The sequence below is a fragment of the Dryas octopetala genome, chromosome 1 (genome assembly GCF_963921425.1).
Source record: "Dryas octopetala chromosome 1, drDryOcto1.1, whole genome shotgun sequence".
NCBI lineage: Eukaryota > Viridiplantae > Streptophyta > Magnoliopsida > Rosales > Rosaceae > Dryas > Dryas octopetala.
In genome coordinates this window covers 8562284-8589832 of record NC_141366.1, presented here as the reverse complement: position 1 = coordinate 8589832, position 27549 = coordinate 8562284, and the positions used below count along the sequence as shown (strand labels likewise).

Sequence of the window (27549 nt, the reverse complement as noted above, 5' to 3'; positions counted from 1 at the left end):
TTATTTCTGCTTTTTTGGGAATTGCGTAGAAGAAGAGTCTGGAAGACAAGAGAGTGAATTTTGAGGCGAGTTTTTTTTCTTGTTCTGGTTTTGGGCTAGGGTTTCGAGATCAAGCTGCTCCCGAAGTCTCCAATGGAACGCGGTGGTGGTGGTGGTGGCTACAGAGGAAGAGGAAGAGGAAGAGGCAGAGGCAGTGATGGTGGTGAAAGAGGAGGCCATGGCGGCCATGGAAGGGGAAATGGAGGTAGAGGAGGAGGAGAGAGAGGCAGGGGTGGCGGTTATGGTGGCGGTTACGGTGGTCGTGGTCGTGGTTACCACAATCAACCACCACAAGATCAGTATCAACAGCAGAATCAGCAGCAACAGAATCGGAGCCAGCAAGGGAGGCCTTATCATCATGGATGGGGTGAGCCGACTCCCACTAGAGCGTGGGGACCCACAGCGCCTGCGCCTGCACCTGCACCTGCACCTGCACCAGCACCAGCGCCTTCTCCTGCATTTCCAGCGCTGAACAACAACCCTGCTGGTATGGATCTTTTGATTCTGGGTCCTTCTTGTTCATTCACGTTTTCTTCTTAGTTTCAATGTTCCAAGTATTTTTGTTTGCTATAAGCCCCTATTGCAACATTTTGATGTACAATTGTTTTTTGTGCAACTGAGTGATAGACTGCGAAGCATGGTTAATTTTGAAAGTAAATCAGTGCTATTTTTCCCTAATTTTGATCTGATTAAGTGTTAATATCAGGGTTTCTCAGGTAAGCATTATTGGTTTTACGATTGTATGTGTATAATGCGCGCGTGGTTATAATAAATGTGCGTTTATTGCTTAGTGGTGGATCCCTTACATTTTCGTTTAGTTTGTTTTTGTTTTTGTTTTTTTTTTTGTATTTATTGATTTTACTAAGAAATCAATCAAATCATTACTAAATAATTTTTCTTAACAATTTAATATGGAAGGCAGTTTTGTGAAAGCTGAAACTCTTGCATAAATGCGTTGACAATGGAAAAATGTTTGTCAGAGTTTGGGCTTACCTTCCCTGCCTTTTTGTTTCAAATTTTTTATATTTAATCTTGGTGAGCTTTTTGCTACAGCTAGTTTAGCCATTTGAATTAAAATATATAATCAGTCTTATTGATAAACCTTTTTGTATATTTTTCCTGCACAGATACTCTTGTTCCTAGAATGCAAGCACTGGAAATTCCGAAACAGACGCCTCCTCCGTCTTCTTTGGACAGTGCAGACAGACATCTCCCTGTGAAACGACCTGATAATGGTGGCACAAAAGCTATCCGAACTGCTAGGCTTCGTGCTAATCATTTTCATGTCTCGTTCAATCCTGAGAGTATTATAATGCATTATGATGTTGATGTCAAACCAGAGAAGCCTACGAAGAGTGGCCGGCCTGTTAAAATATCAAAGTCTGATCTTTCTGCTATCAGGAACAAGTTATCCGCTGATGATCCTTCAAATTTTCCCTTGTTAATGACTGCTTACGATGGTGAAAAGAACATTTTCAGTGCAGTGCCATTGCCCACTGGAGCGTTTAAGGTGGAGGTTCCTGAGGAAGAAGGCACAAGGTTCAGCTCATACATTTTTACTATAAAACTTGTAAATGAGCTCAAGCTTTGCAAGTTGAAGGACTACTTGAGTGGCCACCTTTTGTCTATTCCTCGTGATATATTACAGGGGATGGATTTGGTAATGAAGGAGAATCCAACAAGGCGCTTAGTTTCTGTTGGCCGAAACTTTTACCCTGCTGAATCTACGGATAACCTTAGTCCTGGTATTGCTGCATTTAAAGGCTTTCAGAATAGCTTAAGGCTCACGTCCCAGGGTCCTGCTATGTGTCTGGACTACTCAGTTTTGGCATTTCATAAGCGCATGCCAGTTCTAGATTTTCTCCGAGAACATATAAGGGGTTTTAACTTGAATGATTTCAATAGGTTTAGGAGGCAGGTTGAGGATGTATTGAGGGGATTAAAAGTTACTGTGACTCACCGTCATACCAAGCAGAAGTACATCATCAAGGGGCTAACTAGTAAGAATGCCCGAGATATTACATTTGATGCTGTAGACATAGATGGCCAGGGTCCACCTATGAAAGTTAAACTTCTTGATTATTTCAAAGACAAATACGTGGATATCAATTACAAAGACATTCCCTGCTTGGATTTGGGGAAAAATGGTAGGAAGAACGATACACCAATGGAGTTCTGTGTCTTAGTTGAGGGGCAAAGGTACCCAAAGGAGAACTTGGACAGAGAAGCAGGCATCCTGTTGAAGAACATGTCATTGGCTCTACCAAAGGTACGGTCGGACATGATATGCGACATGGTACAGTCAGACGATGGACCTTGTGGGTACGTAAATGTCCAATTTATCTCCCTTATTTTTGGTTAGTAAGTTAAATTTTATTGAACTCCCACTGTTTTCGTGAATTTTCTTGAATTCATTGTTCTTCTTGCATGGAAAATGGATTAGTTTGGATACTTAGGGCATGTTTGGAAGTGCTTCTATAGGAAGCGCTTTTGCTCAGTAGCGCTTTCACTAGAAGCGCTTTTGTTAGAAACACATGGGCCCGTTTGGCACTGCTTTTAAAATTGTCAAAAGCGCTTTCAAATTAGTAAAAGCGCTTTTAATAGCGTTTGGCAAAAATAATTAGAAGTGCTTTTGAGTTATAAAAGCACTTCTAAGGGGTTTTTTGAGAAGCACCTGTTAGGTGTTTTCTCAAGAAGCACTTTTAAGTGCTTTTGCATAAACAATTTAGAAGTTTTATAAAAATTTATATGTGCTTCTTAACATAAGCGCTTCTGATAAAAACGCTACTAAATAAAAGTGTTTCTAAGAAGCAGTGCCAAACGGGCCCAAGAGGACCAAAAGTGCTTCTTGAAAAAAATCTAAGTGCTTCTTGTAAATGTACTTGGAAGTGCTTCTTGAGGAAGCACCTACAAGATGCTTCACCAAGAAGCGCTTCCAAGTGCTTTTATAACTCAAAAGCGCTTTTAATTTTTTTTGTCAAACGCAAGCAAACAATCTCTTGTTAGCAGGTGTTGCTTTCTCTGAAGGCAGAGAACCAGAAGTGTGTTCTAATACTATTTATGAATTTTGACGGTAATTCTTAATAGAATGCTAGTGATAGTGGACTTGTTTCCAATTTGGTGATGTTAATAACTTAATATTAATTACCGGTAGTCTAGTAGCTTACACATGTAGATTGGTTGTGGATGAATTTTAGACTTTTCAGTGGTTGTAGTGAAGTAAGCATTTTGAATGATCAATATTTTTACACAAACAATGCTATGAATATGGAATCATTTGCAATAGTTATTACAATTTTGAGTGACCTATATCTGTAAGAAAAACTGTAGTGATTAATTTTGTTCCTGTTTTGTTATCGGCAGTGGTGGCATCATTGGAAATTTTGAAATTGAAGTCAACATGAACATGACACCAGTAACAGGGCGTGTCATTGGCCCGCCTGAGTTGAAGGTGGGTGCTTCTGGTGGCAAGGTGACTAGGGTAGCAGTTGACAGAGAGAAATGCCAATGGAATCTGGTTGGGAAGTCTGTTGTGGATGGAAAACCAATCAGTCGCTGGGCTGTACTTGATTTCAGCAGTTATGATCGATCGAGATTGGACCCTAATCATTTCATTCCAAGGCTCATTAGTCGGTGCAATAATTTGGGAATCAGAATGGAAGAGCCTCTTCTATATGAAACCACTTCAATGAGACCATTCTCAAGTGTTGACATGCTTCGTGAACTGCTTGGAAGAGTTACTGAACAGGCATATAAGATAGGCAAAGGCCACTTACAAATACTTGTTTGTGTAATGGCTAAAAAAGATCCTGGTTACAAGTATCTGAAGTGGATCTCTGAGACTCAAATTGGCATAGTGACGCAGTGCTGCTTGTCAAATATGGCCAACAAAGCAAATGACCAGTATCTTGCTAATCTTGCACTCAAGATCAATGCCAAGCTTGGAGGCAGTAATGTAGAGCTAATTGATCGGCTTCCTCTCTTTGGGGATGCAGCCCATGTTATGTTTGTGGGGGCTGATGTCAACCATCCTGCTGCGCGGAACACGACAAGTCCCTCAATAGCAGCGGTTGTTGCCACTGTAAACTGGCCTGCTGTGAATCGTTATGCTGCACGAGTTCGACCCCAGTACCGACCCCAGTATGGTGGTACTGAGAAGATATTGAACTTTGGAGACATGTGTTTGGAGCTTGTTGAATATTATGAAAGATTAAATAAAGTCAAGCCAGCAAAAATCTTGGTCTTTCGTGATGGAGTCAGTGAGGGCCAGTTTGATATGGTTCTCAATGAAGAGTTACTAGACCTGAAGAGGGCTTTAGGAAGTATAAACTACTTTCCAACCATCACACTTATTGTTGCCCAGAAGCGGCACCATACACGTTTGTTTCTGGAGAGTGGGAGGGATGGGAGTTTCATTAGCAATGTCTCACCAGGAACTGTGGTGGACACAATTATTGTGCACCCATTTGAGTTTGACTTCTATCTCTGCAGTCACTATGGAAGCCTTGGAACAAGCAAGCCCACACACTACCATGTTCTTTGGGATGAGCACAGGTTTACTTCTGACCAATTGCAGAAACTCATCTATGACTTGTGCTTCACCTTTGCAAGGTGTACTAAACCTGTATCATTGGTCCCACCGGTGTACTATGCTGACCTTGTGGCATATAGAGGGCGATTATACCAAGAGACTATGATGGAAGGACAGTCTCCAGCTTCAGCATCATCCTCCGCTTCATCATCATCAATGGCATCTTCAGCCCTCCCAGTGGCTTCTCTAGATGAAAGATTTTACAAGTTGCATGCTGATCTGGAAAACATAATGTTTTTCATATGAAAGGCCAGAGCATGATCCCATGATGTCTTTCCTTGTGTGGAAATAGAAGGAGATGGTTACCGTTAATGGGAAAACCCGGACGCAATTCCAACCTCCTGTGAAGTTGTTTGTGCGTGAATCTAATGGGTTTTTGTGTCGAAATATTATGTTTAGCATTTTGTTTTTTGTATTTGGATTATGCTTTGTGTAAGAAGACTCAGTTCAAGCTGTTTGGGGGTTGAACATTCTGTTTTTGGATAGGGGTTCTAGATCACTGTGGAGATCTAGCATGTACTCAGTCCTTTGTGGTGTTGTTTGTGTTTATTTCTTTTTTGCGATATATGAATTGTGGTGGGTTTGCTATCTGTTTGAATGTTTATGAGTGTGATGGAATGTTAATATTTATGAAACTCAGGATTCGGTATGATGAAACTACCTGTGTGCAGAAGCTGTGCATGAAATGTATATTAAGAACGAAGAAAAGCAATCACTTAAGAAAACAAAAGGCCACCAACTGCGGCAGAAAATGTCCTATTTTGATAGCTAAAAGGAGGACAAACTCTATTAATATTAACATTTCAATCTGCACATTAAAAGTAAATAGAGTACACTACAAGACATCCAAATGGAAAGCTTCGACTTCGTCCCTGAATTGTTCCAGTAAGCTATCCGCGCTCATTGCTGTGAGTTCTGCCAAATTCACATGAAACCAAGCACCAAACCAAACCTTGATAAGTTATTAAGGGCATTATACGCATCTGAAGGGAAATTGCGGAAAGCTAATACAACTTTACAGTGGTCAACCAATAAAGGCCAGAAAAACATACTATCAAACCACCTGTTGTGCATAAGGCTCGGATTTGTCTGATTTCGACCCAACTTCACAGAGTAAGAACATGTTGTGAGTGAACTCAACACTAATCTCACTCTGTAAAATAGTTTAAAACCTTCATAATTTGCACAGTGCTACCTTTTGGGAGAAGAAAAAAAAAAAAAATTTCAACATCTTTATTGATAAATATATTTTATCAAGCTTTTACATATAGCAGACAGTAAGGAATTACAATGCTAGAATCCTCTGCTCTCAAGCTTGTTCCCTCCTCTAACTGAAACTATACTATTCACATAAACAATAGCTTTGGCAAAATACTCTGGCACACTTTGAATGGGAAGATACGTATGCATATTGGTGCTGAAGTTATAGGAGAATATTGATCCATCTTTGTCAATCATAAGAATCTCATCGCTCTTCCAAATTGCCAACGGCCTCTCAATGAGCTCAAAAGTATGAAGTTTTGTCCAAGCACTCCTAGCACCACCAAGTACATCCATCACCCATATTCCAAACGATTCAAAAGAATCATGTGCACTAGAAAATCCGAAAAGAGCAATGGATTTGTTCCAAACTAAAAGGCGCAAATCATGCACAATTATATCATAGAAAACATCTGGTAGCAGTATTTCTTGAAATACTTCATTGCCCATATCGAACAAAATGATCACATCCCTTATGTATTCTTCATATAAAAAGTCAAACACATGTCCTTCCTTATGTTGCTCATGTCCCAACCAATAACACATTCCATTGAGGTACAACTGGAAATATTCAGGCCAAAGGTTAGTAGTTTCTGTTTGTAAAGAATCAGTTTTGATCTCTTTCCAAGAATCAGTACTCAAGGTGTATACTACTGCTTTGGGAGGATGGATAATCTGTTGATGATCACCATGCACAAGATATGAACCATCAAATCCAAAATTAACCACTTTGTAATCTTTAGATTTAGAATCATAGCCAAATCCAAGAGCATCAGTGAAACTATGACATGGGAGGTAGTGGAGCAAATCTGGTTCGGACCATTCATGTCCTACATTGGGCCAATTTTTAAGGTATGGCTCGGGTGGAAGAAGCTTGAATTCCTCAATTGCAGGATTCCATAAAAACACATGACTAGGATAAACTAGAACCTCACTAGGATAAGCTAGACAAATGATCCCATTACAATGACCAATGATTCCAAGTAAGTCACCCTTAGTCTTCAGACTGATACCATAATCAGGAACACTAATGTACGGATGAAAGTCACGGTCACCAGCATTATCTGCATCCCTTGTCCAATAGCCTACAATTCGAAGTGAGTCAGAGTCACCCCATGTCTTTTGGCTCATCGAAAGAGGAATTTTCATGTCATCGACACCAGAAAGAAATCCAGGTTCACCATCATTATTTCCATTGAAAAAATTAAGCAATGAGAATACCAACTCAATCTCATTAGTCTTGGGGTCCTTGGTGTCCTTAACAACTGATCGCTTCAAAATAACACAAGTGGAGAAATTGTTGTGCATGGAGTTGGAGAGGTGCTTGGCTACAAACTTGGGGTTGTTGATAAAAGCATACCACCATTTAGAGATGCATTTGAACCGCATCAGACTTTTTGGAGGCAGACTTAACAGAATTTGTTCCAACATCTCTTCTGGCATTTTGCAAAACACAGTCATTTCTGCTATGCTATCAACCTCTCGATCCCCTTTTACACACACAAACAAAAATGAATAACCAAGTGAGAATATTCCAAGGTAAACCCAATTCTACTAGTATTCTTTTTCTGAACAGCCCAATATTATATGAAATTTCATCAAAAAAATGTGAGTTAGAGCATTTTTTACCGCTCACCAAATTTAAAACATAGCATCTATCATTCCCTAAAATTTCCATAAATTTAAGATTTTCTTAAAAATTTTCCCGATACCCTTACATACATGGTTACCAGACACCCATGGAGTGGCACATTACAGTACTTGTATGCTTTTAGCCGGAATCTTATTTAAAATCGGAGCGTATGGATTGGTGATCATGGATGAGACTCCTCAAACCTCTAATGACCAAATTTTACATGATTTAGGGAATTTCAACTTTAGCATTGGAGAACCCTTCTCCAAATTTAACTTTTTCCCAAAACTTATCTTTATATTTGAAGAAAATAAGGGGAAAGAGCTGAAGATGATCTTAAAATCCAAATAGCGTACAATAAACAAACACTATTCAAAGAAAGAAAAATATGAAAACAAACAACATGAAAAATAAGAGTGCCGAAAATTTATCAACAAGATTAGATATTGGAAATACACGTACGTAAAGTAATTACCTTAGTCCTTGGGAAGAGGAAAAGACCAAGAGATATCGAAGGAGATGGAGGAGGAAAGAGAGAGAGAGAGAGAGTGTGTGTGTGTGTGTGTGAGAAGTAAACGACTGATAAGAGAGAGAGAGAGAGAGAGAGAGAAGATATTAGGAATTGGGATTAATTTTTCCTTCCGCACCGAAAGCTTCCGCAAGAGAGACTGAGAAAGGGGCTTTTGATTGAAATTATGCAAACCATTGTTATAAATTCTTTTTTGCTATAAAAAAAGCTATAAATTCTTGTAGGATACTAATTACTAATTAAACAATTAAGGAATAGGTCCTAATTGACCTTAATTCTGTCATTGACGTAGGTTAAATACTATTGGTAGAGCCATAAATTAGCATTTGCCCAAAAAAAAAAAACCATAAATTAGCTAGTTTTGTTATTTTAGTATTTATAAAATTATGTCATTTATATTTGTGATTAAAGGGTAACATGAAAAAAAAAAATAAAAAAAGGCTAAAACCTCGGGAATTGTGTAAAAATATTATAAATTTCATGAGTGTTAGTATAAATAAATTATATGGATAAATTTGTTATTTAAAGATATTTTTGAATGAAATTTTAACAAAAAGAGTTATATGAAAACAAATTGAAACATTAAGGAGTCTCGCTGTAAGTTTTAAAACTTCAAAAAGTGTTTTTATATTAAACTCATTTATTATAATTAAGATTCTTTGTATGTACCCATTGTAAAGAGCTTCTAGGACGTACTTTCTGCTGGTATATTATAGTGGAGGATTTTAATCCTAGTACATTAGACTTGTGAATAATATAAAAGGCAATTCTCCTTCGTTATTCTATCCAACCTAACCCTTTATTCATTATACTTTCGAACAAAATATAAGAATCAAGGAAAACCCATATATACAATATAAATTTTCAGGTAATTAAAGTTAGCAGCTAACCCATAATCCCATAATTTCTGAAATCAAGTGGCATCTCACAATTCAAGAAATGATGGCCATAATCCCATTGATTAAGCAAGAAACCACAACCGAGTTCAGAGGAGTAGTGGTTAATTAATTGTGATAACAACCTAGTCGTGGGCCTATTATGATGGGCCAATTTACATGTTAGAATTATGGGCTATCCTAGGCCTTCTTATGAGTTACTATTGGACCACTGCTCTGCTGTCTATATTGGGGTACAACCGTACAATGTTTTAAATAGCCAAACCATTTTGGCATGAGTAATGGGCAGCTTGAGAATTGCATGCAACACTACAGTATACAGCATTTGCATATACAAGTCCGTGGTTTGTTTTAACTCCATTTTTTATTCCATTAATATTTGCTTTTCTTACGTTTTTTTCTGATATGAATATCACATGGCAGATAAGCATGATATGAAATACATACTCGAATATAGATAGATCACCAAAAATTGCTAAAACCCACTTGGCCTATAACCGCCCTAAACATATCAAGTCACACGAAACCCCAAAACAATGCTGTTCGATCTGGGTCAACTTTCCATTTGTGATGATATTGAACCTATTAAGCAATCAAATGAATATCGAGTCATATATTGACAGAGAAAAATTATAGTGGGAAGGTCTTCAATTCTAGTGGTTCCGTCCACTAGACGGCAACAACTGCATATATATATACCTGAGAATTTGAGATGGTTATTTGTAAAGTTGAAACTGTCAAAAATCCCCAAATTATACTTGCGATGGTTATTTTGATTTTTCAAAGTTGGGGTTTGTCTGCAAAATTGGAAACTGAAAAACATGTTTAACAAGTTTCTATATTTTCACAATAATGTATTTTGATTCCTCAATGGGATGAAAGATGATAATTAGCTGTTTTTCCCCATTATTTTTCCCGAAAAAAAATCCATTAATTGCTACTTCCATGGCATTGACATTTTAATTTCTTGAAACACTCCCTGCATGTCGAAAAATTATAGAGTATAACCAATATACCGCCACGTGGTATAACCAATCAAACGTGTAAGGGTATTACTGGACGATATGTTTATATTAGTAGGGTATAGTATTAATAATATCCACTTATATTATAACAAATAGACTGGTTATACCACCTGTCAATATAGCGGTTATACAGAATAATTTCTCTTGCATGTCCTGCAAGTTTAATTAAGCACAACTGAGTCACAACACTGACCAAATTAAGGTGCAGTGGGAATGCATGATCACATTGGCTTGATCATTTTTCACTTTTTCACACATGCAGCCAGTGCAGTGCCACAAATAGAAGCATAATTGCTTAGGAAGAAATTCTCAATTCAGTAAGTCAGTATAAGTCTAAATCACTATAGCACTACTCCATCTCCATGCATGTCATTCGTCTTCATCTATATAAACCAATTCATCTTAAGATCTTAGTAGTGTGTTATAACTGTTATATTCTGAAACCAACACACAATTCCTTCTTCTTTATTATTGCGCGCTTTAGCATTGAAGTATGACAGTCTTAAACACTGCCATTGTTTTGGTTTGTGTTTTGGTTGGGTGCTTTGATGTAAGCTTTGCTGCTCAGCCCTTTGATTATTTCCAATTCGTACAACAATGGCCAGCAGGCACATGCCATGGACGTCATGATTGCATCCAAAATCTGCCGCCCTTCTTTACAATCCATGGATTATGGCCTAGCCTTTATTCAAATGCTGTTCTGGATTGCTCTATTAATGGTGGTCCAACTTTTCAGCTAAATCAGGTACGTACGTGTGTATATATGTATTGTAGTTTCTAATTTCTTATATATGTACGCTTTTCTCACAATATGTATTAACGTTACGTTGTTTGTGTTGGATCTTTAGTTGTCCTCTCGACAGCAAGCCGATCTGGCGTTGTCTTGGCCTAGTGTACTACTTAGGACACCAACTGTTGTTTTTTGGGAACATGAGTACGACAAACATGGCAGATGTTCCGACAATATTTTTCCGCAAACAGACTACTTTGAGGAATCTCACAAGAAGTGGCAGCATTACGAGTTAACATATTTGCTTGGTCCTTCCAACATTCATTCAGGGAACAAGTATAACTACTATAGTCTTGTTAGAGACATAGCAAAATATACTGGACACAACGCTATCATTCGTTGCAAGTATGCTATTCCGATTCAACAATTGCATGAGGTGGTCATCTGTTTTGACAATACGGCCGGAATGAATCTGATAGATTGTCCCCGCACACCAAAATGTGATACGCGGCAGCTTATAGAGGTTCCCTAAATTATAACTTTATAATTAAGTTTAGTATAATTCTATTGTAATAAGAACCATATATATCTATGCATGTCCATCAGCTAAATGGAGTCTTAATTGGTGTAATAAAAAATAAATAAGAATTATGTTTATGAGATGGTTGTAATCCGCCTTTGATTTTTATATGTTGTCCAATCTTGATTATCTTTTGATCTAGTGGTCTACAACTACATGAAAAAGGATAAGACAACATAAATAGCTAGATTTAATTAGAAGCATTGGATTTATTCATGTTGTTCTGGTTCATCATGCTGGCTTAGTCATGTTGTTGGATATTGAGTTATAATTAATCTTAACATGCATGCATCAAGTTTGAATATAAAATCCACCAATTTTCCTGATTGGCTAATAAAGAACCTGCAATCTAAGTGTGTTGGTCCATATGGTTTGCCTTAATTGGTCTTTGATCTTTGTGTTTACCCTATGGTAATCATTTTGATTTTCCTCAATGTCCTCAAGCTAGCTATTATATATTCTGCAATATGCATGCCAGAGAGTGGTTTGATGTTAATAGGAAATCAAGTCTCTGTTAAGCCTCCTACACAGGATCACCGGAGGTTGTGATTCACTGGTGATCTCCTCCTTGTTATGACATAGTTAAGCTCAATGTGGATGACATTATGCCAGGGTCCAAAATGTCAATGGTCTCTTAATGAGCTCAAAAGTAAGATGTTCTGTCCGAATTGAAGGTTGGAGACTTATTGCATGGAGATGGAGTACTACGTACTTTGGATCCAATTTTGATGGTACTAAGCAATTTGATTGGGATTCCACATTGCATCATTTCCAGTTCTTGGCATCATTTGCTCTTTACTTTGTTCTTTGGAGGTTTTGTTGTCTACAAACTTGTTGATATGCTCTTACTGTCCTACGCCGGTTATACACTTAGGCCCGTTTGGATTCTTGAATTTGAATTTGGATTTAGATTTCAAATCTCTTCATTTATTTTAAACAAATGATTAATAATAATAAATATGAAATATGATTTTAATTTTAATTTTAATTTTCATATATTTAGCAATATATGATAAATATATTGGTCGGAAGGGGTCGCTGGAAAAGTGGACGAAAGTTGGTGGAGGCTGGCCAAAAAAGTTGCTGGAGGTCAGCCAGGAAAGTCGCCAGAGGTCAGTCGGAAAGTTGCCGACAGTCTGCCGGAAAAGTCACCAGAGAGGGGCCGAAGTTAGTCGCTGGCAGTAATTGCCAACAGTGGTGTTATCGTGCGGAAGAGAGAGAATTGAATGAGATGATGAATTTCAAATACCTAGTTTCATATAGTATTTGAAATTCATAAATTTGGGTCTTTCAAATCCATCTTGGATTTGGCCCAAATCCAAATCTTCTCTTTAATTTAAATTCAAACAGGTAGATTTGGATTTGAGCAAAACAGGCCCTTATTCTGTTGTTAACTACTTAATATAGCCAATTAAGAATCAACATAAATAATTGAACCTCTTCTCTATTGCTGCATGGACCAATGCATAGCTTTAGTGCCAGTGGAGACAAGGGTTGAGGGAATTGGGTGAAAAAGTCGGTGTATAATTTAAAGGAGACTTTCATTCAGCTTCTTTAATTTTACAATTTATTAATTAAAGTCTTATAACTTTTAAAATTTTAACTAATTTTATAATTTACTGATTTAACCATTTACATAATATTGGTCCATTAATTTTTATTTTTTTTACACATATCAGGCGCTGAGCGCTTGACGGTCATTTTCAAGTATTTGGCAGTATATTTTTACTTCTTTCTCAAACTTGGTTTTAAATTAAATCATTATTTTAAAAATATAATGCTAGTTGTCCCATATTTTTTTTTCACATTTATATCTCACCTGATGTGTCATTACTTTATTGAAATGATATTTTCTTTTTCTTTTTTAGGTTTTATTTTTTAATTTTTAGTGTCCAATGTATGAATGCCATGTAAGATGGTATGAAATTGTGGTATAAAAATGTGATAAGTGTAGCATTACTGATTTTAAAATAAGTTTCTCTCTCATAATTACTTAGTATAAGAGGACATGTGTAAGAATTTAATTGGTTCATTCAACTGGGGTGAATATTGAGGTCCACTCCTAAGTATTTCCCCGGTAGTAACTCGTACACACTACAGTGCTCTGCATTGGGCCGACCGTCAGAGAATCCTCTATAAGAATTGGGGCCCATCAGGCCAGGCGTCATGCATGAGGAGGACATAATTACTTAACCTGATAATATATTTATATACGTAAACCAAAAACACAAATTTAATTAAAGGATAATATCTTTCTTTTATAGTTTTATCTAAATTCTAATTTTTTTTTTTTTGTGTTGCTGTAAAAAATATTACTTAACTAGACGTGTAAAACCTATTGTGTTGTAAATTAAGCATGTCATTCGAGTTGTGCAGATTGACTCGAAAATGACATACTTCATGTTTGGTGGGTGACCTGTGTATAGCCCAAAATTATACATGCTAAACTCAAACCCACTAAGAGGTTCATTTTAATTTTATTACAATAAATTAAACTGAAGGTAAAAAAATGACTTACAAATTTGCAATAATAGACTTCATTTTAATTTGGAAATCAATAGTTCATTTTAGAGATTACAAAATTAAACTCTAAAATGAAATTCATTTCAATAAGTTGGCTCATCATGTGAAAAAATATAAATCTACAATCTCTCTCCTATCAACACATGAACTGTATTATATCTCATTATGTCTCATCTTAAATTTTTAAACTAAACTATTAAATAACCACTGCAAGTAAAATTATAATAAATAGTTCAAAAAATTGAACTATTAAACTGAATTATTAAACAACCATTGTGGATGCTCTAATATGTCGTGTCAAAAAATCTTTATTTTTTTTTTACAGAAAAAGGGGATCCTACTTAGGTGTATAGAGGAAATTATATGACCCTTTCAACTGATTACGTATACCTCAGGTCCTCAACAATTATCTTTGTTTTATGGTTGGTTGTAAGTGTTGTGCATGGCTTTTTGCCATTTTAGTGAAGCCCGTGTCCAATGGCCAAAAAAGGAACTCTTTTGTATTTCTTAATGATGATTCCGCATAAAAACAAATTTGGAAAAACTAGACATGTGCAATGAGCAGGCTAAAATCAAGGACTTTTAAGTTTTAACGCAACTAAGACAAACAATTGGCCAAAAAAAAAAAAAACAAAGACAAACAATGAAACAAAAACACGGGAATCTGAAGTTAGCACCTTCGTTTGACCCAAAAAGAAAAGAAAAAAGAAGTTAGCAGCTCCCGATTACATTGCGGATGGGGATCATGGGGTTCATTGGTTAGCTAAGTAGTTAAGTTAGCATGCACCAAAAATCCCAAGTTATTAGTTGAAAATTAAAAGGGAAGTCAAATAATTAATTTGGGTTAGTTTTCAGAATCTCTTCTTTGAATGACTTTCTGGGATGAAATTGCATATGGTGTTTCCTTTCCTTTCTAAAAGCAGTTTAAGTAATGTGCTAGTTTGGAATGTTTCATGAGGTTAATTGGGTTCCTCTTGAATCCAATACACAACTTCAGAATGGGGATTGTTGTTTCATGAGGTCCTTTACTTGGATACTTGTAAGCTCAAAATGATCTAATCAAAATTGTGGTGCAAGTTAATGCATTTTGTTTACTTCTTGTACAATATCTGCCAAGGCATGTGAGAGTTGGCAAAAGGTGAATGGAAGTCCTCTTGGAGTGTGGGGGGACCATGAAAATTTGCATGTTATCTTCAGAAGTATAAGCTTGCTTGCATTAATAGATTGTATTTGTTGTTTGTGTTAGTTGGCAATTTGGCATTGTAGCTAGTGCCCTCCACTTGGAGATGCCCTTTGCTATATAAGGACATTGACAGAAACATGTCATTAATTCAAAAACCAAAGTTGGCATTGTTCTTTGTCTGTTTTGATATAAGAGGAACTTATCAAGAACTGCAGAATTGCGAAAGTCACTGGTTAGATTTGCTATGAAAGATTGTAAGTTGGGCAATTGAGTGTATTGGAATGACAGATCATCAGTGTGGCCAATGATACAATCATTACCAACTTTGAGGAAGCTTTTGGTTCAATGTGGAGATCACAGGTTGACATTTGGGTTTGTGGGTTATTTTCGGAGTTGCATCTGTTGATGTTTTACAGAAGTGAACTGAGAATGCCTCCTTATGTAATGTTAGAGTATGTGTCACATTCCTAGTGAAAAATAATAGTGTGTTGAAATGTAGTTGTGGTTAAATCAGAAGTTCTTACTTTGTACACATCACTCTTTGTTAAGAAAAATAATCTTTTGTCCTCAAATATGCTGCACTATACAAAAGACCTAACAAAGAAATATGTGGAATACAAGCACACAACCAAAAAAGAAAAAGGAAATTTCCAACACAGACACTCCAATTCCAGCACTGCTAAACTGCCCCGAAGGAAGATTCAAGTCATTTGCTGGTATTTCTTTAATTTGGAATACATTCTAGTTCTCTTAGTGATTACGCCTCTAGTTGCTTGTGATGATTGAAATAAGCTCATTAGCTGTCCATGTCACTAAGGAGAGGTTTTGAAGTTTGCTGAGCAACTCTTTGTCCACAGACCACAGCATGGGGATGTATTCATCAGCTGAAAATTTGTCCAAAAAATAAATAAATACTTTATTTTCAATAAATACAGTGAGGCAGGTGTAACTTTATTGCTAATTTTCAGTGTTTGAACCTAAAGGGTGACTAGCAATTTGTATATCACATTCTGGTTCTCTGCATGTCAAAACATACCTGAACTCTTTGCAAGATTCAGTAATGAGTATGAAGCAAGTATTCTTTCCTCCACATCTTTGTCATAATTCAGTGATTCTAGCAACTGAGGCACAAGAACTGAGCATGCTATGGACCTCAAATTTTCATCTCCAACTGTATTGAGAAAGCTACTCATCCATGACACAGTGACAAGGCTTGCTCGTGCTAAGCTTGGGATGCCATTTGCTATGGAATCAGAAAGGGCCTCCAATAGCTTCTGATTGCCACTTTTGAATAAAACAGTGGCTGCTTTCCTTTGCCAATCTTCTGTTGCTTCTTCATCTTCATTCTAATTATTTACAAGATTACAAGAATCAACCTACTGTTAGGAACAATTATTATTCGGATCACATAAAAATGGTGTCATTACTTGTTTGTTGGTTTTTGATAATTTGATAAGGCTCTGCTGTGTAGTTTAGTAGCAAGCTTACCGAGTGTACAAAACCATCTAAGACATTTTCGTTGAAGTGAAATGAATCCCTTCTCCAATAACTGAAACCTGCTTGTTGTAAAAGCCAATGTTCTGTTGTGGCCTCTCCTGTGTAAGAAAACCAGCCTCCCAACATTAAGAGAGCTCTTGCTGATTGTTCTTGGACTTCTTCGTCACATGTTCGACAATCTAAAGCTGCTATAGCTGCTTCAATGGCTTCTTCTCTATAGACACTGCACCTAAAAGGATCCCCCTGCAACAAAACTGCTACTCCATGTGGGAACTATTCAAGATATATAAAAAAAAAAAAAAAAAGTCCAGAGCAAAAATTGATTTACTCATCTGTTGAAAAGTTTAGAAAAATTATAAATTTTAAAGCAACTATTTCTATTAATATTAAGACATATCTCTCTCCCTATTCCCCTTTATGATAAGAAAGATGAAAGCATTAACAATGGATTTACCATAAGATCAAGCTGTAGTAATATGGCAGCAATTAATGGGCGCTCTTCGGGTGGAGCTCTCTGCAGATAGACCAATAAAATCTGCATTGTGTTCAAGCCACCAGATCCTTCTTTAAGTCCTTCTAGGATTTTAGTGATCTTCGTTCGTCTGAGAAGAAACATTTAGATTATCAGAATATAATAGAACATCTAAAAATAACCAGAAGACTGAAGAAAGGTAAGCAATAACTCCATACCTACTAAGGCAGAGTATTTCGAATAATATAGCAAATGCAGAACCCGTAGAATTGCTGCCATTTCCAAGTACTATGAGTTCAAGAAGAGAAGCCTTGTTCAAAAAATCAGCTAAGTAGTTTCGACAGCTTCCGTCAGCTCGAACACAACACAAAATGATCAAAGCAACATTGTTCCTCTCATGAGTCTCCCCTCTCTCAATTTGTGTCACCAGAAGGCTCAACCCCCCTAGAGAAACCACCTGTCTAGCATTCTCTAAGTTTCTTTCTTCATCAAAACCTGTAAGAAGCTGGTCCAAAAGGTATAATGCTGCCACTTGAGGACTGCATCTTACTGTGAATAGGATCTGCAAATGGTCTCCAAACTCTAGTACTCGAAGGACTAGTGCCACCCATTCAAGTGATATCATCTGTTTTGCCTTTGGCTTTAACAGGTAAAGCAGAATAACGGCTTTCAAAAATAGACCACTACTTCTTAGAAGTCTCATGAAGATTTCAAGCTGTGGATCTGAATTTAGTATTATCTGTGTATTCAATTCATTTCTTGCTACAAATTCAGCTAAAACTGATATTACTAATTCTAATATTTCATCATCAGTGGAAGCAAACAACACCTCCAGCATTCCGAGGATAACAGGTGCCTTTGATAACATAGCTTCAATGACAGGGTCACCATGTGAGTCCAACCAAGCTTTGGTAATTACACGAATTGCAATTTCACAATCACTTAAATTATCCGAGGAGTAAATAGTACTAATAGCGCTGCTCAAATTGCTTGAAGGAAGATGGGAAATATCTTCGTTTCGGGTTGATTTGTTTTTTACTATAAGATTCCTGTTTGCCAAGCACTCTGTTGGTACATTCTGGCAGCTAAAGAATCCAAAATAGTCTGATTTCTGTGTCTCAGACCATAACTCATTTTTTGGATTTCTTTGACTTTGGCTTGATGACTTTCGTCCATTCTTGTCTCCCATCTGCAAAAGTCAGAAAATGGTGATAATATGTGTGAATTCTCTACTGCAACATTCAATTATTTACAAAGTAGTGTGGAATTTTGATATGAAGACAGAGTTACCCACATGAACATAATTGAGACTGTTGTAGTTATCTTCATCTCCACACAGCTGTGTCTCTTCCTCTAAACCCCAAGTATCATTTAAAACTCGATTTCGATCATAGAGCTCCACAGAACTCCGTTCAAGTGTGGGGCCAAATACAGAGCGGTATCTTTGGTGATTTTGGAATTCGTCAAGCAAAAAACACAATTGAAATTTTAAACACAAACTACAAGTCATCTTCTTTTATTTTATTTGATGTTTTGCAAAAATGATTAAAATGTATCAATGTAAACACTTACAAATTTTTGTTCACTGAGGAATTTGAAGTGTGAGAATCTGATGATCTCCTTCTTGTTGATCTGCATCTGGGTATTGATGGCAAAGGTATAGTAGGAGGAACAGGAGGGGCTTCAACCCCAACTTTAAGCCACTTTTTGTAGTACAGAGCAAACTCTGTAGTTCCCATGTCCATTTGGTCATTATAGACCTTGGTTATAGCTGTCATCTTCTTCTCCTTCTCAAAGTAGTCTGACTTTGAAAGAACATCAATTTCCTCGGCATACCAAATCTTCAGATGGAGAAGATGTGGAAGAAAGAAATGCTCCCAAAGATCAGGAAGCAAATGGGTTCTTGCTAAAACTGGTGAATCACAGAAAACTTGAAGCAGATGCCTAGCAGAAATCCGATCATTTTTCTCAAGCTTGTAAACAACTGCCAAGTAGAGTTGAGCACAAGCAGAGAGATATGAATTGGGTATACCACATGTTGAGGAATTCTTGGACTTGCCAGAGTTTAAGGAAACAACACTGGTCAAAAGCTCAATAGAATTCCTCATTGTCTTCAGCCTCAGTTCCTTCTTTGTCGACCCTTGATCTTCCACCAACTTGTTAATGCTTTCAATTCCCAATTCCAAGTTTGCAAACACCCCATTATCCGAACCAGTTTTCTTTCTCACCAAACAGGCACTGCACTTTTCGCAGATTGCTTCCCGGAAATCCTCATCCTTTATGCACCGGCCCACATAGCCGCTGAGAATAGAAATCACTGCTTTAGTGGCAACTTCATCAATTGAAGGCTCACTTCTTCTTGAACTCTCTGAAACCAATGACTTGGAATTCGACCTCTCTGAAGTAGAACTCACTCTTCTCACCGACCCTTTTCGAGTGGAAGCCTTCTGAGCCTTGTGGTTGAAGAAATCGTAGCTTTTTCGGTCATGGCAGATGTGTATAGGCAGCAGAGCTAGAGATTCGTCCGGTGCAACTCTGTCTCTGAGTTTCACTGGTTTTTGGCTTTTTGGGAATTTCTTTTTCCCGCGTTGAAATCCTTCTTCTGTGAGCAATTCTTGTAAGGAAGCCATTTCTTGGTGGATGATTGGATTTGGGTTTGAAGCAAAGAAGTGTTTGTGAAAAGCTTCACTGACATTCTCTCAAAACCCAAAGATACAAAATGACAGCTATTGGCTATGGAAGATAAACAAGAGAAAGAGTTGAGAAGGACACAAAAATGAGGACAAGAAGACTCCGTTGGCTGATTCTTTTCAGCGTTTTAACTGCCAGCCCGCCTTGTAAGTTGTAACGCAACCGTGGGCACTGAACCGGTTTCGCTGTGAACCGGGTTTGATTGTTCCATAATCCCATAATTTCTGAAATCAAGTGGCATCTCACAATTCAAGAAATGATGGCCATAATCCCATTGATTAAGCAAGAAACCACAACCGAGTTCAGAGGAGTAGTGGTTAATTAATTGTGGTAACAACCTAGTCGTGGGCCTATTATGATGGGCCAATTTACATGTTAGAATTATGGGCTATCCTAGGCCTTCTTATGAGTTACTATTGGACCACTGCTCTGCTGTCTATATTGGGGTACAATGTTTTAAATAGCCAAACCATTTTGGCATGAGTAATGGGCAGCTTGAGAATTGCATGCAACACTACAGTATACAGCATTTGCATATACAAGTCCGTGGTTTGTTTTAACTCCATTTTTTATTCCATTAATATTTGCTTTTCTTACGTTTTTTTCTGATATGAATATCACATGGCAGATAAGCATGATATGAAATACATACTCGAATATAGATAGATCACCAAAAATTGCTAAAACCCACTTGGCCTATAACCGCCCTAAACATATCAAGTCACACGAAACCCCAAAACAATGCTGTTCGATCTGGGTCAACTTTCCATTTGTGATGATATTGAACCTATTAAGCAATCAAATGAATATCGAGTCATATATTGACAGAGAAAAATTATAGTGGGAAGGTCTTCAATTCTAGTGGTTCCGTCCACTAGACGGCAACAACTGCATATATATATACTTGAGAATTTGAGATGGTTATTTGTAAAGTTGAAACTGTCAAAAATCCCCAAATTATACTTGCGATGGTTATTTTGATTTTTCAAAGTTGGGGTTTGTCTGCAAAATTGGAAACTGAAAAACATGTTTAACAAGTTTCTATAGGGTAAAAATAGATTGAATTTTAAGGGTTCAATTAGGGTGACGTACGAGTATAATTAAGGCCAGGAAGTAGGTGCTTTATATTGATTGGAAGCTTATTTATCTTTTTCACAATAATGTATTTTGATTCCTCAATGGGATGAAAGATGATAATTAGCTGTTTTTCCCCATTATTTTTCCCGAAAAAAAATCCATTAATTGCTACTTCCATGGCATTGACATTTTAATTTCTTGAAACACTCCCTGCATGTCGAAAAATTATAGAGTATAACCGATATACCGCCACGTGGTATAACCAATCCAACGTGTAAGGATATTACTGGACGATGTGTTTATATTAGTAGGGTATAGTATTAATAATATCCACTCATATTATAACAAATAGACTGGTTATACCACGTGTCAATATAGCGGTTATACAGAATAATTTCTCTTGCATGTCCTGCAAGTTTAATTAAGCACAACTGAGTCACAACACTGACCAAATTAAGGTGCAGTGCGAATGCATGATCACATTGGCTTGATCATTTTTCACTTTTTCACACATGCAGCCAGTGCAGTGCCACAAATAGAAGCATAATTGCTTAGGAAGAAATTCTCAATTCAGTAAGTCAGTATAAGTCTAAATCACTATAGCACTACTCCATCTCCATGCATGTCATTCGTCTTCATCTATATAAACCAATTCATCTTAAGATCTTAGTAGTGTGTTATAACTGTTATATTCTGAAACCAACACACAATTCCTTCTTCTTTATTATTGCGCGCTTTAGCATTGAAGTATGACAGTCTTAAACACTGCCATTGTTTTGGTTTGTGTTTTGGTTGGGTGCTTTGATGTAAGCTTTGCTGCTCAGCCCTTTGATTATTTCCAATTCGTACAACAATGGCCAGCAGGCACATGCCATGGACGTCATGATTGCATCCAAAATCTGCCGCCCTTCTTTACAATCCATGGATTATGGCCTAGCCTTTATTCAAATGCTGTTCTGGATTGCTCTATTAATGGTGGTCCAACTTTTCAGCTAAATCAGGTACGTACGTGTGTATATATGTATTGTAGTTTCTAATTTCTTATATATGTACGCTTTTCTCACAATATGTATTAACGTTACGTTGTTTGTGTTGGATCTTTAGTTGTCCTCTCGACAGCAAGCCGATCTGGCGTTGTCTTGGCCTAGTGTACTACTTAGGACACCAACTGTTGTTTTTTGGGAACATGAGTACGACAAACATGGCAGATGTTCCGACAATATTTTTCCGCAAACAGACTACTTTGAGGAATCTCACAAGAAGTGGCAGCATTACGAGTTAACATATTTGCTTGGTCCTTCCAACATTCATTCAGGGAACAAGTATAACTACTATAGTCTTGTTAGAGACATAGCAAAATATACTGGACACAACGCTATCATTCGTTGCAAGTATGCTATTCCGATTCAACAATTGCATGAGGTGGTCATCTGTTTTGACAATACGGCCGGAATGAATCTGATAGATTGTCCCCGCACACCAAAATGTGATACGCGGCAGCTTATAGAGGTTCCCTAAATTATAACTTTATAATTAAGTTTAGTATAATTCTATTGTAATAAGAACCATATATATCTATGCATGTCCATCAGCTAAATGGAGTCTTAATTGGTGTAATAAAAAATAAATAAGAATTATGTTTATGAGATGGTTGTAATCCGCCTTTGATTTTTATATGTTGTCCAATCTTGATTATCTTTTGATCTAGTGGTCTACAACTACATGAAAAAGGATAAGACAACATAAATAGCTAGATTTAATTAGAAGCATTGGATTTATTCATGTTGTTCTGGTTCATCATGCTGGCTTAGTCATGTTGTTGGATATTGAGTTATAATTAATCTTAACATGCATGCATCAAGTTTGAATATAAAATCCACCAATTTTCCTGATTGGCTAATAAAGAACCTGCAATCTAAGTGTGTTGGTCCATATGGTTTGCCTTAATTGGTCTTTGATCTTTGTGTTTACCCTATGGTAATCATTTTGATTTTCCTCAATGTCCTCAAGCTAGCTATTATATATTCTGCAATATGCATGCCAGAGAGTGGTTTGATGTTAATAGGAAATCAAGTCTCTGTTAAGCCTCCTACACAGGATCACCGGAGGTTGTGATTCACTGGTGATCTCCTCCTTGTTATGACATAGTTAAGCTCAATGTGGATGACATTATGCCAGGGTCCAAAATGTCAATGGTCTCTTAATGAGCTCAAAAGTAAGATGTTCTGTCCGAATTGAAGGTTGCAGACTTATTGCATGGAGATGGAGTACTACGTACTTTGGATCCAATTTTGATGGTACTAAGCAATTTGATTGGGATTCCACATTGCATCATTTCCTGTTGTTGGCATCATTTGCTCTTTACTTTGTTCTTTGGAGGTTTTGTTGTCTACAAACTTGTTGATATGCTCTTACTGTCTTACGCCGGTTATACACTTAGGCCCGTTTGGATTCTTGAATTTGAATTTGGATTTGGGTTTCAAATGTCTTCAATTATTTTAAACAAATGATTAATAATAAAAAATATGAAATATTATTTTAATTTTAATTTTTATATATTTAGCAATATATGATAAATATATTGGTTGGAAAAATGGTCGGAAGGGGTCGCTGGAAAAGTGGCCGAAAGTTGGTGGAGGGTTGCCAGAAAAGTTGTTGGAGGTTAGCCAGGAAAGGCCCCAAAGGTCAGTCGGAAAGTTGCTGACAGTCTGCCGGAAAAGTCACCAGAGAGTGGCCGAAGTTAGTCGCCAAGAGTAATTGCCAACAGTGGTGGTTACCGTGAGGAAGAGAGAGAATTGAATGAGACGGTGGAATTTCAAATACCTAGTTTCATATGCTATTTGAAATTCATAAATTTGGGTCTTTCAAATTCATCTTAGATTTGGTCCAAATTCAAATCCTTTCTTTAATTTAAATTCAAACAGGTGAATTTAGATTTGAGCAAAACAGGCCCTTATGCTATTGTTAACTACTTAATATAGCCAATTAAGAATCAACATAAATAATCGAACCTCTTCTCTATTGCTGCATGGACCAATGCATAGCTTTAGTGGCAGTGGAGACAAGGATTGAGGGAATTGGGTGAAAAAGTAGGTGTATAAATTAAAGGGAGACTTTCATTCAGATTCTTTAATTTTACAATTTATTGATTAAAGTCTGATAATTTTTAAAATTTTAACTAATTTTATAATTTATTAACTTAACCATTTACATAAAATTGGTACATTAATTTTTATTTTTTTTTCACACATACTAGGCGTTGAGTGCTTGATGGTCATTTTTAAGTATTCGGCAATATATTTTTACTCCTTTCTCAAACTTAGTTTGAAATTAAATCATTATTTTAAAATAAGTTTCTCTCATAATTACTTAGTATAAGAGGACATGTATAAGAATTTAATTGGTTCATTCAACTGGGGTGAATATTGAGGTCCACTCCTAAGTATTTCCCCGGTGGTAACTCGTACACACTACAGTGCTCTGCATTGGGCCGACCGTCAGAGAATCCTCCATAAGAATTGGGGCCCATCAGGCCAGGCGTCATGCATGATGAGGAGGACATAATTACTTAACCTGATAATATATTTATATACGTAAACCAAAAACACAAATTTAATTAAAAGATAATATCTTTCTTTTATAGTTTTATCAAAATTCTAATTTTTTTTGTTGTGTTGCTGTAAAAAATATTACTTAACTAGACGTGTAAAACCTATTGTGTTGTAAAGTAAGGATGTCATTCGAGTTGTGCAGATTGACTCGAAAATGACATACTTCATGTTTGGTGGGTGACCTGTGTATAGCCCAAAATTATACATGCTAAACTCAAACCCACTAAGATCATCTGGTGAGGTTCATTTCAATAAATTAAACTGAAGGTAAAAAAATGACTTACAAATTTGCAATAGTAGAGTTCATTTTAATTTGGGAATCATTTAGAGATCACAAAATTAAACTCTAAAATGAAATTTATTTTAATAAGTTGGCTTACCCAAGGAGTGAAATTTCGAAAATTTCGGCGAAATTTCGCCGAAATTTTCGTTTTTTTGGGATCCCGAAATTTTATCACATAACCACGAAATTTCGGTAATATTTCGGCGAAATTTTGACGAAATTTTCGGACGAAATTTCGATCCCCCTCCAAGTGCATTTATGTGAAATTTCGTCGAAATTTTAGCGAAATTTCGACGAAATTTGACGAAATTTTGATGAAATTTCACTGTACCTGTTGAAATTCGCTGTACACCCAGCCCCCCCCCCCCCCATTACTTCACTTCACTCTTCACCTTCCCGACTTCACCTTCCAAGACCCAAGACCACCGGCGCATCCCCCACTCGCCGAACATCCTCCACTCGCCGGAAACTACCTAGCCAACACCATTCCTTGGGGCGAGATAAGGGTGAGGGTGAGGGTGGGCTTATGATGGAGATGCCGAGAGAGAGAGAGAGAGAGAGAGAGAGAGAGAGAGAGAGAGAGAGAGAGAGAGAGAGAGAGAGAGAGAACCACGGGGTGGGGTGGTGTCTGTGAGAGAAATGAGAGAAAGAGGAGTATTGCTGTACGCCTATACTGGGAGTGGGAGCCTGGGACTGGGAGCAGTTTATCTTCTTCTAAATTTACAAGAAGATAAATACTGTGTTCATCTAAAGTTTCTTCATTAAAGTAAAGGGAGCAGTTTGACTTTTGGGGCAAAAAAAGAAAAAACATGATAAAGTCATAAAGAGAAAGACAAGTTAGACAACTTAAGAGACTTATTAGAGTTACAGAAGTAAGTCACAGACCCACGGTGAAAGAAAATGAAGGAAAGACAAAAAAAAAGTAAAAAAAAAAGGAAAAAAAGAAAAAAAAAGTTTTGGGTTGATTGAGGTTTGGGTTCTTTGTAGTTTGGACAATTGGAAAAAAAAAAAAAGATTTTGTGTTTCGTTTAATTTTTTTAAACCCTAATACATTTATATTCTTTAAAAATAGGTCATTTTTATGTAATTGTTAAGTAATAAACAATTTTATAATAGTATTTACTTCAATCACACACAAGGAATGAAATTTCGAAATTTTCGGCGAAATTTCGCCGAAAATTTCGTTTTTTTGGGTCACCGAAATTTTATCACATACCCAATTATTTTCGGTAATTGTTTCGGCGAAATTTCGGAAATTTCGAGAAATTTTGGCTGGGTTTGGAGGAAAAGGAGCTGGGAGGGGCTGGGTTTGGGGGAAAAGGGGCTGGGAGGGGCTGGGTTTGGGAGGGTGTGTTAGGGATGAGCTGGGTTGGGGGGAAAGAGGCAGGGGGCTGGTGCTTGGTGGGGAAGAAGAAGAAGGAGAGTCATGGGCAAGGAGGAAAAGAAAGGAAGAGAGAAAGAAGACTGAAGAAGAAGAGAAAGAAGACTGAAGAAGAAAGAAGACTGAAGAAGAAGAGCTGAAGAAGAAGAGAACGAAGACTGAAGAAGAAGAGAAAGAAAGAGTCACGGGTAAGCCAATAGAATTCAGAAAAATTAATTAGAATCCCAAATCCCAATTAATCGATCTTGCCATTCTTATCCAAAGTAGGGGCCAGTGCATGCATGTAAGAAACGCATGGTTGAGAGTAGGGGCACGTGTCAAAGACCCACCCAACTTGTAATTGAAACTCTCTGCACTTGGCAGTGCCACCTTCTTTTCTGACTCATATTTGGCACTGCACAGTAGAGTATTATAACATGTGCTAAGTGGAAGCATGAGAGGAAGCAGTCAATGTAGCCGTTTCAACTTCATAACTCACTCTCTCTCTCTCTCTACGTAATGATAATGTTATTTGTCATATGAGAGGTAGAGGAAGGAAAAAAAAAATAATAAAAAAATAAAGACATGCCAACATACTGTCATGCCTAGGTAGAGGAGATAGGATTTGATGTGGGTTACAATTTATTGACAAGAAATGACAAAAAGCAACAATATTGTATCAATAATTTTAACTAAAATGGAATTCCCACCACTCATGGTCAAGCAAATGAATGACCATCATGGCATCAACGTATATTGCTTACAAAGTTACAAATTAACTTAAAAGTAAAAAGAAGGAAAGAGACAAAAAAGAAAAGAAAATGAAGGAAAGAAAAATAAAAAAGAAAAGGAATGAAAGAAAAAAACAAAGAAAAAAACAAAGAAAAAAAAAAGAGAAAAAAACAAAGAAAAAACTTTAGAGTTGATTGGAGTTTGAGGCCTTTGGGCAATTAGAAGAAAAAAATGGTTTGGGGTTTCGTATAGTTGTTTTTAAATCCTAAACCCTAAAACACTTTATATAAAAAATAATTAAAAATACCATAAAGGGCCTAAATCATAATATCTTATACCATATGGTCTATATTTTAAAGAACATACAATATATAGGGTTTAGTGCATACATTATAGAGTATTAGGGTATATAGAGTATATAGGGTTTAGTATTAGGGTTAGTGTATAGATTATAGAGTATAAAGAATATACTGATTTCATTTATTCATTATACTAATTTTGTTTAACAGTATTTGCCTCCAACGCGTATTATATTCATCTTATATCACATGAAACCTATTATATAATTTGGTTTCTTCAATGTTTTTTTATTAGTATAGTAGATAATATGTTAAATAAACATATGGTCAAGTTTCATTCAAAATTTCCGTATTTTGATAACAATTTCCGTCGTTTTTGTCTAATTTTGTCGAAATCGAAATTTTAATCGAAATTTCCACGAAAATTTCCGTCGAAATTTCCATCGAAAATTTCCTCGAAACCGAAATTTTACTCCTTGATCACACATTATATTTATTTTATTGAATATTTATTTAATTCATGATTTAATATTGTAAT

The 27549-nt window shown here is 36.7% G+C and overlaps 5 protein-coding genes across 6 annotated transcripts; 3 read left to right on the top strand and 2 right to left on the bottom strand.

Moving 5' to 3' along the window:
- Window positions 1-46: 46 nt before the first annotated feature.
- AGO2 (Argonaute family protein) lies at window positions 47-5218 on the top strand. Its single transcript, XM_086229863.1, has 3 exons — window positions 47-526; window positions 1167-2361; window positions 3403-5218. Exons 1-3 carry the CDS (start codon window positions 133-135, stop codon window positions 4874-4876), a joined length of 3063 nt encoding a protein of 1020 aa, XP_086085989.1. The 5' UTR covers window positions 47-132; the 3' UTR covers window positions 4877-5218.
- Window positions 5219-5410: 192 nt separating this feature from the next.
- Window positions 5411-8155, bottom strand: LOC147297374 (F-box/kelch-repeat protein At3g06240-like). Its single transcript, XM_086228162.1, has 2 exons — window positions 7999-8155; window positions 5411-7380 (listed from the first exon to the last, which is right to left on the bottom strand). The coding sequence occupies exon 2, from the start codon at window positions 7349-7351 to the stop codon at window positions 5924-5926; it is 1428 nt and encodes a 475-aa protein (XP_086084288.1). The 5' UTR covers window positions 7352-7380; window positions 7999-8155; the 3' UTR covers window positions 5411-5923.
- Window positions 8156-10466: 2311 nt separating this feature from the next.
- On the top strand, window positions 10467-11235 carry LOC147297373 (ribonuclease MC-like). The gene is made up of 2 exons (XM_086232746.1): window positions 10467-10718; window positions 10822-11235. Exons 1-2 carry the CDS (start codon window positions 10467-10469, stop codon window positions 11233-11235), a joined length of 666 nt encoding a protein of 221 aa, XP_086088872.1.
- Window positions 11236-15475: 4240 nt separating this feature from the next.
- Window positions 15476-19724, bottom strand: LOC147297372 (uncharacterized). 2 transcript variants are annotated; one of them, XM_086230036.1, is made up of 7 exons: window positions 18531-19724; window positions 18253-18400; window positions 17177-18147; window positions 16941-17088; window positions 16478-16759; window positions 16026-16335; window positions 15476-15873 (listed from the first exon to the last, which is right to left on the bottom strand). In XM_086230036.1, the coding sequence occupies exons 1-7, from the start codon at window positions 19586-19588 to the stop codon at window positions 15755-15757; spliced, it is 3036 nt and encodes a 1011-aa protein (XP_086086162.1). In that variant the 5' UTR covers window positions 19589-19724; the 3' UTR covers window positions 15476-15754. The 2 variants fall into 2 exon arrangements, with proteins under 2 accessions (XP_086086162.1, XP_086086163.1); XM_086230037.1 differs by having other exon boundaries at window positions 16478-16729.
- A 1751-nt stretch (window positions 19725-21475) lies between these two features.
- LOC147297371 (ribonuclease MC-like) lies at window positions 21476-22244 on the top strand. The gene is made up of 2 exons (XM_086232647.1): window positions 21476-21727; window positions 21831-22244. Exons 1-2 carry the CDS (start codon window positions 21476-21478, stop codon window positions 22242-22244), a joined length of 666 nt encoding a protein of 221 aa, XP_086088773.1.
- Window positions 22245-27549: the final 5305 nt, after the last annotated feature.